At 41.1% G+C, this 16,614-nt stretch overlaps 2 protein-coding genes across 7 annotated transcripts in view; one reads left to right on the top strand and one right to left on the bottom strand.

The window, feature by feature from the left end:
- Positions 1-2,146, bottom strand: part of TLR6 (toll like receptor 6) — a 23,947-nt gene extending 21,801 nt beyond the window's left edge. Inside the window, exon 1 of one of the 2 annotated variants that reach the window (XM_011365700.2) lies at positions 1,937-2,146. The gene's annotated coding sequence lies outside the window, so the exon portion shown is untranslated. The remainder of the gene's footprint in view (positions 1-1,936) is intronic. The other variant, XM_011365709.2, reaches the window with a different exon arrangement.
- A 126-nt stretch (positions 2,147-2,272) lies between these two features.
- FAM114A1 (family with sequence similarity 114 member A1) overlaps positions 2,273-16,614 on the top strand; it is a 61,865-nt gene continuing 47,523 nt past the window's right edge. The window contains exons 1-2 of one of the 5 annotated variants that reach the window (XM_011365738.2): positions 2,273-2,418; positions 10,578-10,933. In XM_011365738.2, coding sequence (XP_011364040.1) covers positions 10,586-10,933 — 348 coding nt within the window. In that variant the 5' untranslated portion in view covers positions 2,273-2,418; positions 10,578-10,585. Of the gene's footprint in view, positions 2,419-5,799; positions 5,937-7,951; positions 8,085-10,577; positions 10,934-16,614 lie in introns of those variants that run through there. The other 4 variants (XM_011365722.2, XM_023534375.1, XM_023534372.1 and 1 more) reach the window with 4 other exon arrangements.

The raw sequence follows: 16,614 nt of genomic DNA on the forward strand, positions 1-16,614 counted from the left end.
AATAAATCCCTTCCTTTGAACCCACCTCTACCTCTTTGTTCTTCTTTATGCAAGAACTCCTTGAAAGACTTGTTTTACTCACTGTCCTCAATTATTTTCCTCCCATTCTCTCAGACCCACTCCGATCAGGCTTCCTTCTCCACCACTCTTGTCAAAGTTAACAATGACCTCCACATTGCCAAATCCAAGAGGCAATTCTCAATTCTCGATTCTCACCTTAGCTGAACTCCACTCCCACACACATCCCTCCCAATTTTTCTGCTAAATTGCTGCCCTTTCTTCCCAGTCTCCTTCTAGGACTTCCTTATCTCTCTGACATGGAACACCCAAGGTTTCCACTAATAACCACAGTTGCTCCTACTTATTTTCTAGATCCTGTGGACTCTATAACCTGCTTTATTCCACCATCTGATATATTATCTAATTAGTATCTTTCTCCCTTTCGATGGAATGTAAGTTCTTTGAGGGCAGGACTTTGCTTTGCTCCTTATTATATTCCTGGCAACTAGAGCAGTTCTAGGTACATAATACATGCTTGAAAAAAGTTTTGTTGAATGAATGCCTGAAGGACAATTTCAGAATATCTAGTGAAGGTGACCTGGCTATTCCATTTCTAGCCTGGGATACAAGAAAACATATACGAAGATGGCCATTGCAGCACTATATGTAGTAGTGAAACATGAAACACACTAAATGTTTATTGACTGAGAGATGAATAAATTATGATACAGTCAAACAATGAAATTCTATAAAGATTTTGAAACGACTGTACTAGAACTGCCTGTATGAACATGAACGGTTATCAAAAACATAAAGTTGAGTAAGCAAATGTATAGGATGCTATTTACATAATTTTAAAACATTGAAAAACAATATATAGTATTTATGGAGGAGGATATGTACAATAAAATATAGAAATATGGGTGGGAAGAACACACAACCACCTCAGGACAATGGTTATCTCCAAGTACAATGGAGAATGAAAGAGACAGGTTTTCAAACATATCTGTAACTTTTTTTCTTTTAAAGCAAAAAATAATAATTTGTTAAATCTAAGCACTGTCATAGTAGTCTCTACTTTTTTTACACAAACAAATATTCACCATATTCTCTACTTTCTATATGTTTTACATACTCTAAAATTTTTTAAATGAATATAAAAAAAGTTCTAAGTTGCAGAACTGGTGGGTTTGGAAGTAACAACATTTGAGCACATGGGCATAATTTGTGGTCGGTAATGAAACTTACTGCTAGAATTGCTTGTTTAATATTCTTTTGTTGGAAAAGGTGTGGTTTGGGTCAAAGGAGAAAAGGAAACCAGCCTATGAAAGGGAATGTCTGATTGGGTTGTTGCCACAGCAGAGAGGGACACTTGGGGCAAAGCTGCTAGCTGTCCCTGGCCAGGCACAGAACTCTCAGGTATGGATGTTTTGTGTTTAAGGTATACCAAAACACACCTGTCACACCTGGAACACAATTCGCTAACACAATTTGCAGAACTCAGAAAGAATCAGTTTTTAAAATTATATTTCCCTGACTTGATATAAAATACATATACATATGTATTACATATACACACATATGTAATACATATACATACACATATATTTACAAGAAAAGGTTTATCCTATGCATACACTTTTCTAAGCTTCCCTCACCCTCAACTTAATATTCGGCAATGGCCTTCCTTCCATATCAACAAATCGGATGTACAGACCATTTTTAACAGCATATCCGACTGTTTGAAATTACTAGTTTACTTCACCAATCCCTTACTGTGGGACAGGTTTCCCATCTTCCCTGGCATAAACAGCTACAATAAACATCTTTGTACATGCATATTTGCACATTTGTTTACTTAGGACAAATTCGAAGACGTGGAATTCCCGGGCCAAAGCTAATGCATTCGAATTTTGATCCACATTTCCAAACTGACCTTCTAGAAAGTGCTTTTGTTTGGTTAGTTTTAAATTAGATCACGCTCCTACAAACAGGGTCAGAGAAAGCTGTTTTACGCACTGTTGCTGAACTTAAGCGACACCTTCCCGGTAAAACTGCAGGCTCTTCCGTGTGCTTTTAAAGAAAGGAAAAGGATCCGGCGAACCCCAAGACCCGCCCCGGCTGGGGTGGGGGCCCCTAAGCTCTCCCCGCGGGTACAGAGCTGGAAAAGCAGTTTCCCAAGACTGTCGGAAGCGCAGCTGGGCCCCTGTCAGCCTGCGGGAACTGGGTCCCAGGGCGCCCCCGCAGCGCTGAGGGGCTGGGGCGGGGCGCGGCCGGGTTTGGGGCCGGCCGCGGGGCGGGGCAGCTCAGCCCCGTGTCCCCTCCGGGCCCGCCCTCCATCCGCGTCCCCGCCGGCCCTGCCGACGTGGCGGGGCGGGACCCGCCGGGCGCTCCCGTCTGCACTCGGCTGCTTGAGCGGTAAGAACCCCGGGCACCCTCTCCCCGTTCCCTTCCACGGGCGGGCGGGGACAGCGGGGCGGTGAGGCGACCCCGCCATCGCTCCTCTTTCTGGCCCCCGAATCCTGCCCGCTGCGTTAGCTAGAAGGCTTTGGCAATGGATTTGGCCGCGGGCGCGGGACCCGGGAGGACTTGGCGTAGGGGTGGAGGTCCGGGAGACGTGGGCGGCGCGGCCGAGGGCCCTGAGTGGGTGCGGGCGTGTGAGTGTGTGTGTGTGAGTGTGTGTCGCTCCGGGTCCACGCTCATGCACACGCCGACATGCCCGCACTCCGGGTCTGCACCCCTCGGGCGAGGGGACCTCCGCGGAGCCTGCCTTGAGCTCCCCTAGATATCCAGTCCCGGCACCATGCATGTCTGGAAAAAGTTTCTCCAGTGTCCCAGCTTCAAGTCAGAGGCAGGATGTAAGATCTCAGCAGAGCAGCAAGGGGCAAAGAGGGAGCATGACCCTTTAAGGCAGAGGCCTCTGTCGTGTGGCTCGCCGGCCCTTGACCTCGGAAAACCGAGCGTAGTCTTTGACCTCCCACCCAAGCTCATCATCCCTCGCCCTGCAGACCCACACGCCCTGCCTGCTCTTCCACCCCAGCCAACACCCCAAGCTGGCACCACCTTGATTCACAGTCCCCCGAGCTGAGTCCTAACCCCTACCACCCAATCTTCTCCTGTTCTCTCCTGGAATCTGGTGAGTATTTCCAGGATTCTCAGATCAGGCACCTGAACTTCATTGCCATTTCCTAGAGTAGGAAGACATCTCTGTATGGGCTGTGAGGGCGCTAACTATGCCCTCCTGATCCCATCAATCACCCTCCTAAACATCTCGTACCAGGATACAAGCAGATAGCTTTTAAAATCAATGTCTCTTGAACGCCCGGAAAACCTCAGCCAACCGGGGGAAATAGGATGAGAAAGCCTTTCTCCTCAGAGGCCTCTTTCTGCCCTCTTTTCTTCCTGGTGGCCCCTTTCCTGCCTCACTTATATCCATCCTGCGCTCTCTTCTTCCTTTCCTCCACCGAAATCTGAGCTCGGGCAAGAAGCTGATCAACTCCTCACAGTGTAAGCTTTAAGCAAAGAATGAATCTTTCAGGGTGGAATTTGAGGCACAAGTGAGCCAGTGCAGAAGGAATTTGAGGGTGGGAGGGAACCTTCCTGAATCCCAGGGATTCAGTCCACATAAGTTGTCATTTATTTATAAGATGAGCTTATATCGAACATTGTTTCTTTTTAATCAATACAAAACAATATAATTCAGTTTAGTTCAGCACATATTTGAGGAAAATCAACCAAGCTAGGTGCTTGTTGGTCACAGTGCTGGAGGAGACAATGTGATAGAAACAAATACTCCTTAAAAATGCAATGAAGTATTGCAAAAACAGAGAAGAGGGAGCAATTAATTCTTCAGAAGGAATGGGGAAAATTAAGGAAAATTTCAGAGTCAAAAATGACTCTGGATGTTGAGAAACAAATAGGAGTTTGCCAGGCAGTTGGAGGCAGGGCAGCTAGGGCAGAGGAACCAACATAAGCAAAGGCAAGGAGGTGGGAAGGTTTACGAGCGGTGTGGGCTCCTCTGATGGAAAATCTGGCGAAGCAAGAGTGTAGAGTGTGTTGAGAGTTGCAGAAGGCAGAAAGAGAGATCGGAGCTGGATTATGAGGGGCTGCAGATGCCATGCAAAGGTGTTTAAAACCTAATTGTACTTAAACAGGAATGCAAATAGTTCCCATCTATGTTTCAGAAAAATACCTGGGAGACATGTGGAGGCTAGACTGGAGGAAAAAGAGCCTGAGACCTGGGCATGTGCCCTTGTCATCTTCCATAGGAACTCTTGCAACCTAATTAAGAACCTCTCATCCAAAGTTTTTTGCTCCTGGTTCTTTACTGACCAGCACTTTTTTAAACTGGGGAAGTGATCTCACACAGGCATTGTGATACCAAATTCTTATTTTGCCAAATGAAGCCATTTAAAAAAAAAAAAATCCATTCACTAAGGCACTATTTCATGAAATAAAAGACATTTTAAGACCAAGAAAAATGTGAAGACTAACTTGCAAGATGAAGGCAGTCTTTTACATTTAATAAATTTAGATTGATGAAAAACTCGCTATCTTGTCCTCATTTTTCTCTGTCATCATGGGCTGGTTCCAGTCCTGCAGCCTGGTGTTTGAGAATAAAGTATCCATATCATTTCGTCCATACTTAGTTTACAGAGGAGGAAATGAGGAAGTCCAACAGGAATGAGTGAGTTGTTTGCTCACAAAGGGGTGGTGGGACCAGAGCCAGCTCTTTCCACCTCAGAATACCATCCCTCTCACCCTCACTATTCCTCTATGTGGCCTCTTGGCCCAGCCACACAGACATCCATCCTGCATATCTAGAACTCATTTCTGATGCCAGGTATTTGCACATACTCTTATTCCATCATGACTTAATAACCATATCAAAGCCATTTTCCAGGTTTTCTCTTGTATGAGGTCAGTCCAGTTCAAGCATATCTTTTTTTTTTTTTTTAATTTGATACGCTGTTTTGCATCATCATTTAACTAGTTCATGTCAGCTAAAATCATTTCCTGGCCCTTCACTGACCAGGAATGAAATGAAAACAGATTACTCATTTTCTGAAGGATAGTAACCATGTCTTCTGTTTTAAAGTTATTTTTGGAGCTATGATGTTGTCACTCCAATACCTAGAGTAGTTCTGGGAGCATTTTAGGTAATGAATGAATTTACTCATGAAAACCTAACTTATTCCCAGCCCACAAAAGCTTCTTTATATGCCACCCTTCCTCTCTTTGGAGTTTACTGAAGAAGCCTCCTTGTTTCTGTGGGTTGAGTCTCCCTAGCATCAAAGCCACAGACATAGCTTCAGTGATCAATGTTCCAAATCCTAAATCAGGAGAGATTTTGAAGTCTGACTGCCTATGGGGCACCCAGGCAGAGATGGGGGCTGTCCCAGGAAACAGCACGTGTCACGGCCTTAGTCCTTGTGGACCCCAACAGTCGCTGCTGAGAAATAGCTCTCTATTTAGAACATTCAGTTTCTGATGATTTCAGACAAAAGGGCACAGTCTTAAAAATGATTACATCTCTCCTACCATAATGACATCCACATTAGATAAAGGTCTATCAAAACAAAAAAGATCTCTCTTTTTTGGTTTCGATTTAGGGAAAAATGTAGACCTATAACAGAAGTAAATAGATTAGAGCTGTGTTACACTTAGAAGTTGAAGTAGGGCCAAATAATATAGTGACCATTTTTACTCTTTAAACGTGTAAAAATATTGTCTTTCTGAAATTTATAAATTGTCCATAATTTTTTTTTAATAGTATCAGTTCAACACCGTATAGCTCACTCTTTGGATATTTCTAAAGGAATGGCTTCATGTTGCTGGTTGAATGCAGAGCAGCTGCAGAGAAGAGAGGTTTTGTTGCAGTAATTTTTGTGCAGCTGCGATGAACTGATCTGAAGCAGTTTGGCCATGAGAGATGGGTAAGGGCTGTAGGTTTCCTCCCATGAAGTTCTCTGAAGTTCTGTTGCACGCTTGCACATGTATTAGCAACTGAGTTCAGTTATACAGCTTGTTCTTGTAAGCTCAATGAAGTCCTAGCTCTCTGTCCTTGTAGGCCTCTGGGAGGACTGCTCTACAGGTAGGAGTCAGCTAACCTGATTAGCTTCAGGTACTGCTGTTCCCCCACAATCAGAACTAGAAAAATTCTACTCCACAGGGCAATAAGCTGCTGGACTCAATATAATCTTACGCCCTGGTAAGGGAAAGGCAGAAAGCACCTGTCCACTATTTCTTGCCAATCCATATATCTTAAGCCCCACTGCCATTTCATCAGTGAAAAATGATTTCTAATATCCCTTATGCTAATTAACACACCCTGGAGTACTGATTGAAGAGCGTAACATTTTAACCCTCTCAAGAGGTGAACTCTCAATTACAGATTTTGAAATGCTAACCAAAACCTCTGGAGAATATATTTCTGAATAGGGCACTTCAGATGTTAACCAACCACCCCCAGGATGTAAATAACCCTCACATATGTCACATGGTATGTACTGAAGTATTTTAACATTGTGAACAGTATCATAGCACATTTAGGGGAAAGCACACACGACAAAGTGTCCGTAGTGCTTTTTATTTGCCCATAAATATTTATCATATCTTGATTTATTTCCATGTTCCTGCTTATAGAAAAGTGAAATAGTTTGGAGCATCTCAATAATCCTCATTATTATGAGGATTTATAAATTATCTTACAAAGAAATTAAAATATCAATGTCTATGACCAGCTATTGATGAACAAAAAATAGGAATAAATGTGCTGTCAAAGCATCATTTATTCATACACCCATCCTCCTTATGGCCCTGCCTCTAAGATCCCGTTGACAATAGGATGAATTAGAACTAAGAGCTCTTTAGGCTATGGCAATCAAGCAGTGTCCTAGGCCATGGGTCAAACATTTTCTCTGAAAAGCCAGATAGTAAATATTTTAGGCTTTGTGTCTTTGCAGACCATATGGTCTCTGTCTCAGCTACTTAACTCTGTTGTAGTGTTAGAGACGTCATTGACAGTACATAAACAAATGAGCATGTCTGTATTCCAAAAAATTTTATTTACCAAAACAGATGGAGGGCAAGATTTGTCCAGCAAGCTGTAGTTTGTCAACCTCCATCTTAAGTCAGTCCTGACTCAGGATTTTCACAGATTTTATAAGCTTCCAAATGACAATAGCTTTTTAAATACCTTCCCTCAATTTCACCCCCTCCCATGAACCATAGTAACTACCCTTTTCCATACAGTGGCTTCGTATCATTCTTTACTATTTTAAGTTGGTGTTGACAGACTATCTCCAAACTTGACTATCCAAAACTTAACACATCTAAAAGTAAGTAGGCATTTTTTGCTTTTCCCAGTTGTAGGCTTATTTATAGGAGTGTTATCTCAAAATTTGAGTATTTTTGTTTAAAAGGAGATATTCTAACTCAGTTAACTGGGAGGTAACAGGATCAAAAGGACGATAATATGGGTTATTTGGAACCATTTTCTGCAAGATGGCTCCTGAATAGTGAATGGGATAAAGACATCTTCTGCTCGCTTTCATTTCAAATTACATTTTCATTTTAAATCTCCACACAAATATTAATGTAAATCAACACACATATTTGTTCAAAAAACTGTTAAGTACTACATAACACATGAAAACAAAACAAGGCAGATCCTTGTCTTCATAGAATTTACAATATAATAAGAAAACACTCAAGCAACTCTAATCAAAGATGATCGTAACCGTCCAAAGTGAGGTAGATGCAAAGTACCCTGGGAATTCAGAGGAGGTAAAGTTACAACCAATGGGGAGGGACAAAAAATGGAGGAGGTGATCGTTTTAACAGGGACTTAAATGTGTAGAAAACAACATATTGAACCAAGAGCCACCTGAGGGTCTTTTTTGGATGTCAGGCTTGCTACACATACTTACGTTGTCTCATTTAAGAATTTGGAAGAGAATAGTGGGAGACAAGTCTAGTGGAATTGGAGCACAGAGGTCCTTGGATGCCAGCTAAACCCTGTGGCCTTATCTCAATAGAAAGTGGGAAGCCCCTGAGGATGCTGAGCAGGAGAGTGATGGAAGGTAAAGAAAGGCTGGGGAAGTGAAAGGCATAGCAGCAGTGGAGGGGCGAACCCAATATTGAAATCATCATCGTGAATCGTAATGAGGACCTGATCTAAAGTGGTGGCAGAGAGAATAGAAATAAAGAAAGGATATAGATTCTAAATAAAGAACCTCGAGGATCTGGGCACTGGTCGAATGTAATGGAGGGGGCAGGTAGCATTGCAGATATGGTTCAATCTCAAAGTCAGACGTGGGTTTGAATCTCAAATCTGGCACCTAACAAAAGTGTGATCTCTGAGCCTCAGTTGCCTTATCTATAAAACAAAGCTCATAATACCTAACTCACAGGAGATAATACATTTAAAGAACTTGAATTTAATAGGCATGCAATAAATGATAGCTATCTGTATTATATATTCGTGGGAGAGTGAGAGTTTAGTCAATGACAGCTCTGAGATTTTAAGCCTAGGTTATTGGGGAAATTTAGGTGCCATGAAATAAAACACAAAAGTCAAGAGGAAGATCTAATATTAATGGTAAGACTACAGGTTTCTTTGTGGACAGAAAGAGCTATCCAGCTGGCCATTAAAACTACTTATCCAGAAGTAGAATATTTTTTATAATATTATTAAGATTTAACACTGTATGTTATATATCTTCTTAGTATATTAAGATGTAATTCATACACCACAAAATTTACATACTACAAAATTCACTTTTTTAAAGTATATAGTTTAGTGGCTTTTAGTATAGTCATGGAATCGTACAGCCATCAGCACTAATTTTAGAACATTTTCATCACCTGGAAAAAAATCTCTTCCCTTAGCAGTCACTCTTCATTCACCCTCCCTTCAGTCCCTGGAAACCATTAATTTACTTTCTGTCTCTATGGACTGGAGGTCGACATTTGAGGCTCACAGCCTGAAAGTGATGTGTAAAACTGAATTCACTCAGGGGGAGAATGTAGCAAGAGAAGAGAAAATAGCCAGGCAATGTTGTGGAATGCCTATTTGAGGGAATAAGAGGGTTGGCCTGTGCTTTTGAGTTCTAAACCTATACCACCAGGTGGTCAGTATATAAAATGGCTTCTCACAAACTATGGTTTTAGCAGCAACCTGAGATTTGACCAATTGGTAAACACTGAGGTCAGCAAAAATACTCATCAATTTACCTGAGACTTGGCTTCTTGTGAGAACACTGTGCCTTCATATTAGTCTAAGAAAAATATTTTAAAGGAGCCTTCTAGATCTGCACTATCCAGTCAGGTAGCCACTTAACCACACATGCCTATGTAAAATTAAAATTGTAAATTATTTAAAACTAAAGGAAATTTGAGATTTAGTTCCTTAGTTACACTAGCCATATTTCACATGCTCCATAGCCACACGTGGCTATTAGCTACCACAAAGCAGATATAGAACATTTTCATCGTGGTAGAAAGTTCTATTGAACACTACTCTTCTACGTGATGTCTACATGATACAGAGTTTTCTGCTTCATGGGTTATTTGGTAATGGCTACATTCCTCCTCTGGCTTAATACTTCACTTCTTTCCTTTCTATTTCACCCTGTGTATCCCATCTATACTATTGTCCAAACAGAGCCCAGGCCTTCAACAGCTGGTACCCAACAAAGCCCACTTATGTGTGCGTATGTCTCTTTTTCAGTGTGAATCTATGATGACAAAGCTAAATGTCAGGTATTTTTTGGTAAACTCGCTGGTATTTCCTATGTTTGTTCTCATTATTTCTACAAATATAATTAATAAAGTCATACTTAAATAATTTCACGGATATAGATAATACTCCTAGTTACCATATGCATCTTCCCATATACCAACTGAGAGATCTGTGGAAGTTTAAGGATAGCACTGTACGTTTGTATTAGTTTTCTGTTGCTGCTGTAACAAATTACAATAACCTAAGTGGCTTATAACAGCACAAATTTATTTTCTTAGCGTTCTGGAAGTCAGAAGTCCAAAATCCGTTTCACTGGGCTAAAGTCTAAGTGTTGGCAGGGCCAGTTCTTTCTGGAGTCTGTGAGAGGAGAATGGTGTCCTTGACTTTTTCAGCTTCTGTGGCCACCTGTATGTATTCCTTGGCTGTAGCTTCCTCCTTCATCTTCAAAATACATCACTCCAATCTCTGCTTCTGTATTCACAGAAACGTTTCCTCTTTGTGATCAAATCTCTCTCTTCCTCTCTCTGTTAAGGATGCTTGTGATTTAATTTAGGTCCCACCTGGATAATCCAAAATAATTTCCTCATCTCGACCTTTAATTTAATCATATCCTCAAAGTCCCTTTTGCCACATAAGATAACATTCATGGTTCTAGATATTAGGACATGGATATCTTTTGGGGCCATGATCAGCCCACCCCAAAGTTACATAAAGTTTCTTATTGGTAGAAGAAAGTTTACCCCTACCAGACTTACTTTAATTCAGGGCTTTAAATTAAAGTTTAACAATTCATATTTAAGCATAAAGTGTTTGTTTGTGATCATGTTGACAGATAATAAAATGTCTGATGATGCCAGTGACACCATAGCTACTGGGGACAAAGCAGAAATTACCGAGATGCCCAATAATGATTCTTTACCCAAAGATGCAGAGGTGCACTGTGATTCAGCTACGATTTTAAATGAGCCAACACTGGCTGACCCCAGAGAAGATGTGCATGAAAATGCAACCATTCAAGATACAGAGACTGCTGACACTGGGTGCCCTGAGCAGCCCACAGACACCAGTGCCATGGAGCCCTGCATCAATCAAGAAGTGACTGAGAATGCACTTGCTGAATGCATTGATGCTGTCAGCCTCGAGGCAGAACCTGGATCTGAAATACCCTTGAAAGAACAGAACAATCTGGTAGGAGTGGTTCATTTGATTTAGTTCAACCTAAGTTCTTACTAATACCTACGATGGACACAGATTTGTGCCAAGCTCTGTGGGTAATGATTGTGGGTTCAGTACATACTGTGACATCACCTCTGTCAACAAAAATGTGTCATGGGGTAAGAAAAGGCATGTATGAGAATAATTGGTCATTTTAACATTTGCATTTTGATAGTTGTATTAATAATAATAACAGCTACCAATTATTGGACACATCCTGTGTACCAGGCCCTCAGCTAGCCACTTTATGTTATAAAGTGAGACAACCAGGCTTAGAAATATTAAACAATCCAGTAAAATATTAAACTTCTCAGTAGTAAATAGAAAATACTGTAATATTGAACATAATGAGTACAAATTATTAATGAGCCTGATTCCACCCTAAACAAGTCAATGTTTTTTAAATATCATTTCAATTTTAATGTGTATTTACGAATCCACCATGGAGATCTTAGACATTCATATCACTATTTTATCATCACACACCTCCTCCCAGGGGATCCCAGGCAAAGCATATTCACTGCCCCGTCCCTTCTGTGCCTGCACCTGTCTCTCTGGGAGAAAATATAGGCCAGTGTCTCCCAGTTGGTACCTTGTGCCACATCATTACCACCATCGAGCTGGGTTTTCTTGGTATCTTCCATCCATGTGGGTACTGGCAAGGGTAGGAGGAACTCAGCATGAAAGGAGGAGGTGGGCTACTCTCCGTTCCTGCCTTCTAGAGTGATGGCACAGGATGGTGGGTTGGGGGTTTTCCTGAGCCATGTTCAGCCCTGCTTATTCTGTAGCGTGCCACCACAGGTCACCTCCTTGAAGGAACTCTGCTCCATGCCTTTAGGGAAGGAAACCAAGGGGCCTGGGCTTTCATCCTCCGGCCTACTATTAACTTTGTTAGTTTGGGCAAGACACCTAAGTTCTCTGTGCCTCTATTTTTTTTCCTCTATAAAATGAAGACTTTGCACATGAAGACTACTAGACCTCTTTCTGACTGATGTTTTGTGATTCTTTTATTCAAAATCAGTCTTCTTGTGCCTCAGTTTCCTCAAGGGGTTTGACCCTTAAAACTATTCTGAGATGAGATGGGCTTCCTCAAGGTGGAAGGTGGTTTTCATTTTGCAAAGATGTCATGGAAAGAGGGATTGGAGGGCCAGCTGGGAGTTTGGATCAGCTATGGTCACATACACACAAAATTTTGTTTCTGAGTTCTAAAAGTTCACAGACCCTTTGAAGCCACCAATGGACCTCTTAAAAGATTAAGAACTTCCAGATCAGAACTTCTTAACCTTAGCCAAACATTTCAACCACTAAGAGAGCTTTATAAAATACTGATGCCAGGGTCTGTATTAGTCTGGGTTCTCCAGAGAAACAGAACCAATAGGATGCATATTTATATCTCCTATACCTACAAATACCTATATAACTGATTCTGGAACCTGTTTTCCCTCTATGCTATATTTCTATTGTGGGGAGCATTGGTTCCCAATTTTTATTATAAATGCTACTGTTAGTAAATATCTTTGTCTATTAAGATAATTATATCTTAGCCACACCATTCTGACCTGAGATGACTTAAAGGAACTACACAAGCTCCACTAATTCAAAATATATGCCCTGATGGCTAGATGATACTTTCCAATTTCAGACTTCTAGTAATTATAACAAGGTTGTTAATAAAGATAGCATAAGAAAGGTATGCTCCTATACATCTTCCTTCTTAAATCTTTTGAGCAAATTGAATGGATCCTGATTTTGAAAACGCTTTATAAACCTCCTTAATGCTGCAGGAATAGAGCTGATAGGCAGACAGATACCCCCTCCTCTCCCTGCATGACACTGCTAGCTTTCAAGGACTGCAAAATGTGAGCATCTCTTCATAATGAAGTATCACAAAAGTATCTGGATGGAAGTGCAAATACTGGCCAAGAGTTGGGACTATGGCTTTAGATGTATGTGTGTGCCATAGCCTCAGGAGCTCAGATACATGTGAGGAGCACCTGCGGATATATTTGTTGTAAGGAGGCAGAAAGCTGATATGGCTACTTGGTAGGGCTCTGAGGGGAAGGGATATCTCTTTCACTCAGGTCATATTTACACCCTTCTAAGTAGTGCAAATTTTGTCTCTTCTTAAGGATTATCAGAAAAGAGGATTTTATTTTCTCTCAGTAACCTATTCTTTTATCTTAAGTTAATATTAGAAGAAGTCAATTTTGTGCCTCATCTTCAAGCATTGTTCATTTGCTCTATTTTATCTTCCCTCTGTTGGACACTTATAAGAAGTCTTTTTGCAGTGATGAGAACAACTCTTTTTCTGATGATCTAAAAGATAATGAATTCTACAAAAAGACTTGAATCTAAAGTTCATTTGCAAGTTGGCTGTTTGGATCTTGAACACAGGTTCCCCAAGGAATGGCAGCTCTTATAGGAAAATAGCCAAATGCAAAAGCCTATTTGATCCCAGGTATATCCGCGCCTAAAAGAATCTCATTACTTCTTTTAAAAAATGTCTATGGGAAAATGCCTGCTTAAAAATAAAACCAAACCAAACCTGGTAGGAAGTACAAACCAGTATCTTCTATGACACTAGATTTTTGTAATAATATGCTTAAAGGTGTATATATTTCTCTATGTGGTTTGTGTCTGCATAGTTACTTTGGGTCTGGGTTCCCTTGAAATCCACATAATTAGCTTAATGTTTGCCCAAGTCAGCATAGCGGCCATAACTTGGCAGGGAGGGTGGTGTGACCAGAATGAGGTCTAGAGTAGAGAAAGAAGCCAGTGGTTCAACCAGCTGCTCAGCTAGCACCTCTGCCTTGAAAGTCTACACCGTTCACAGTTTACGCACTCAGGGAAGCTTTCTCATCTCTGGTGCTCCTTCTCTTTCTCATCTATTCTGATGTATATACTAGAAGCCATTGAGTTGAGGCTTCCTGCAGGAATCCACTACACAACATGCATGGGAGATAGTCCCCAATCTCACTCGGATATTGGAGTTTGGAGTAGATTTTCCAAGGTTTCTCCCAGTTATGCACAGAAATCAGAGTGGTGCAGCTGTCTTCAGGATGCCTACAGTCCAGTTGGGGAAGGCAATGCCATGTAAAAGGAATTATAGCATGTCCTAGAGCGCTAGGTTGGACAGGCACAAGGAGGCTCAAAAGAAACCTTAAGTAGAACATTTAAATAAATCTTAAGGAAGTCTTCACCCTTAATTCAGAGATGGTTGCTTTAGGTGCTAGTCAGGAGTGACATTTACTGTCAGAGATGTTGTGGGACCTTATTATATTCTAGTCCATCAACCCCTAAAAGATCCCATTTAGATCGATTTCCTAAATTCTTAACCACAAAATGTTACCCAGAACAAAAAATGTTATCCTTACTGCCCAATAGCAATGCATTAAGCCAATTTTGAAGGTAAGGAATTCCAATGTTACCACTAAAAGTACACTTCCAAGGAAAACATAGACTACCAGGAAAGGAGAAGCAGAGTGTTTACGTCATAAATTGCTGTCGATGAAGACAAAGAAGAGAGAACATAGGCCAAGACACGCCGACAGCAGATTTTTGCCTCTTCAATGAGTGAGTTTGCTCCAATCCTGTTTTAAGCCTGCTGCTAGATGATGGCATTCAATTTTTGGCTTGGACAACCAGGTGATTGTTAGTGCTATTTGGCCACAGAGGGTAGTGCTTCCTAAATCTGATGGTATGTTGGGGTCACCTGGGAAGTTTGTTAAAAATTCAGATTCCTGGGCTCTACTCAGAGAGATTCTTGTTCAACAGGTCACAGTAGAAGCCAAGACTCTATTTTTAATGAGTTCCCCCAGATAATATTCCTGCTGTCAGTCTGTGGACCAGTGTTTGGGAACCACTAATACTAGGACACAGAAAGAGCTAGTTGGGGTATCAGATGAGATGAGGAGATGGTGAGTTCAGTACTGGCCATGCCCATGGGACATCTAACTGAAGATATTTTGTGGGCAGTTGGTTATAATGGTTTGGAGTCCAGGGGAGAGAGAGAGAGAGAGAGAGAGAGAGAGAGAGAGAGAGAGAGAGAGAGAGAGAAGAGATTTGGAGACCATCAATACTTGGATATTATTTAAGTAATGGGAGCGAGCGAGATTGCTCAGGCATTATATAAAAATAAAGAACAGAAGCCAAGGACTTGGCCCTGGACGCTCCTGTCTCTAAGCCAATTTGGTCATACATAGCTCATAGGTCCTTTCTGATAAGTTGTCGTAGCCAACAAAGAAGTTAAGATAGTGAGAATTACCTCTTCTCTCCACAGTCTCATACTACATCCTATAAATTAAATCAAATCTCACATCGCATTGTACCACACTGACATTTTTTAATTAAACATTAATTAACAAGAAAGTTAAAAACAGTTCATGAGAACTGTTTCTCAGTTAGGCTTGAGAATGTCCCATTATTCTGTCCTTTTAGATGCTTTGACCACCAGCGTGAGTAAATGGTTCACTTAAGGCAAATGCCTAAAATTGTAGAGGCAGAGTTTTATTCTCTTATCTGGCATCAAGAGACCAGAATTCGCCAAAGTTCAGAGCCGGATAGAAGACCGTTTAGCATAGAGCAACATCCCTTTTTATACCCTGTTCATGTAAAGATGGGGAAAAACTTTAAAATATATTTAACCACCTACAAATTTCAAATACCTTTAATTTCACCATCTGAACTCCTTTCAGATATTAGAATGCTAGTTAACAGTCCACCATATTTACCAGTTAAAACACATTTCTGTAATTCAGTATGCTAATTACTAAAGCATCAGGTGTTAATAGAAATTTAGAGAATAGAAGAGCTTATTATAGCTGCCTCTGGAGTATGGCTTCCCTGATTAGGATGCCAGCTGGCCACCTCGAACTGTGCATATATTACTGGAATGCTGGCAGCACTAGTATTGTAACTTAATCTAAGGAGCCTCCATAGTGTCACACACAATATGATGTAGAAGTTTTCTAAAATGAACTGAAATTATAATACTAAAGGATGGGCAATAAACATAAGAGTCAGAAGACAGGGCATGGAAGCCATGAGAACAGAATATTTTAAAAATGAAAACAATGGTTAAACTTCAGATGCTGCTGAAAGGTCAAGAAATAAAACGAGTCTGTGGTTTTGACAGTAAGGGGGTCATCACCTTGATGGGAATGGTTTCATGAAGCAGTGGCCATGGGAGAGTTACTGTGGCGGGTGGAAGGGTGAAGCAGGGTGGGTGCAGAAGGTAGGCGCCTTTTCTAAGAGGTGAAAAAGAAAGATATGGAGCAGAAAACAGGCCAGGTTTGGAAGAAACATTTTGCCATCATGATTTTCACTTGTAGGTTTTAAGGTGGAGGAATCGTGTTCATGATTAAATGTGGGAAGTAGCCAGTAGAGAAGACTGAAAAGTCAGGAGGGGGAAACCAACCTACCTAGGCCCGCAGGAGTTCAGGTGGAGGTAATTACTGTAATGAAGAGGAAGACATCACTTCCATAATGATAAAAAGGAAGGAAAGACTTGTGAGTAGGGGTGCAGTAGAGTTTGCCTTTAAATGGGTTTTTGGTATAGGCCTGTGTGGTTTCTGCATAGAAAGGACTACTTAGACTTTTAATTTGGGTTAAACAATTAGTATTCAATGTATTAAAGTTACAAATTAAAATTTTCA

This window comes from Pteropus vampyrus, unplaced genomic scaffold (genome assembly GCF_000151845.1).
Source record: "Pteropus vampyrus isolate Shadow unplaced genomic scaffold, Pvam_2.0 Scaffold5, whole genome shotgun sequence".
Classification (NCBI taxonomy): Eukaryota; Metazoa; Chordata; class Mammalia; order Chiroptera; family Pteropodidae; genus Pteropus; species Pteropus vampyrus.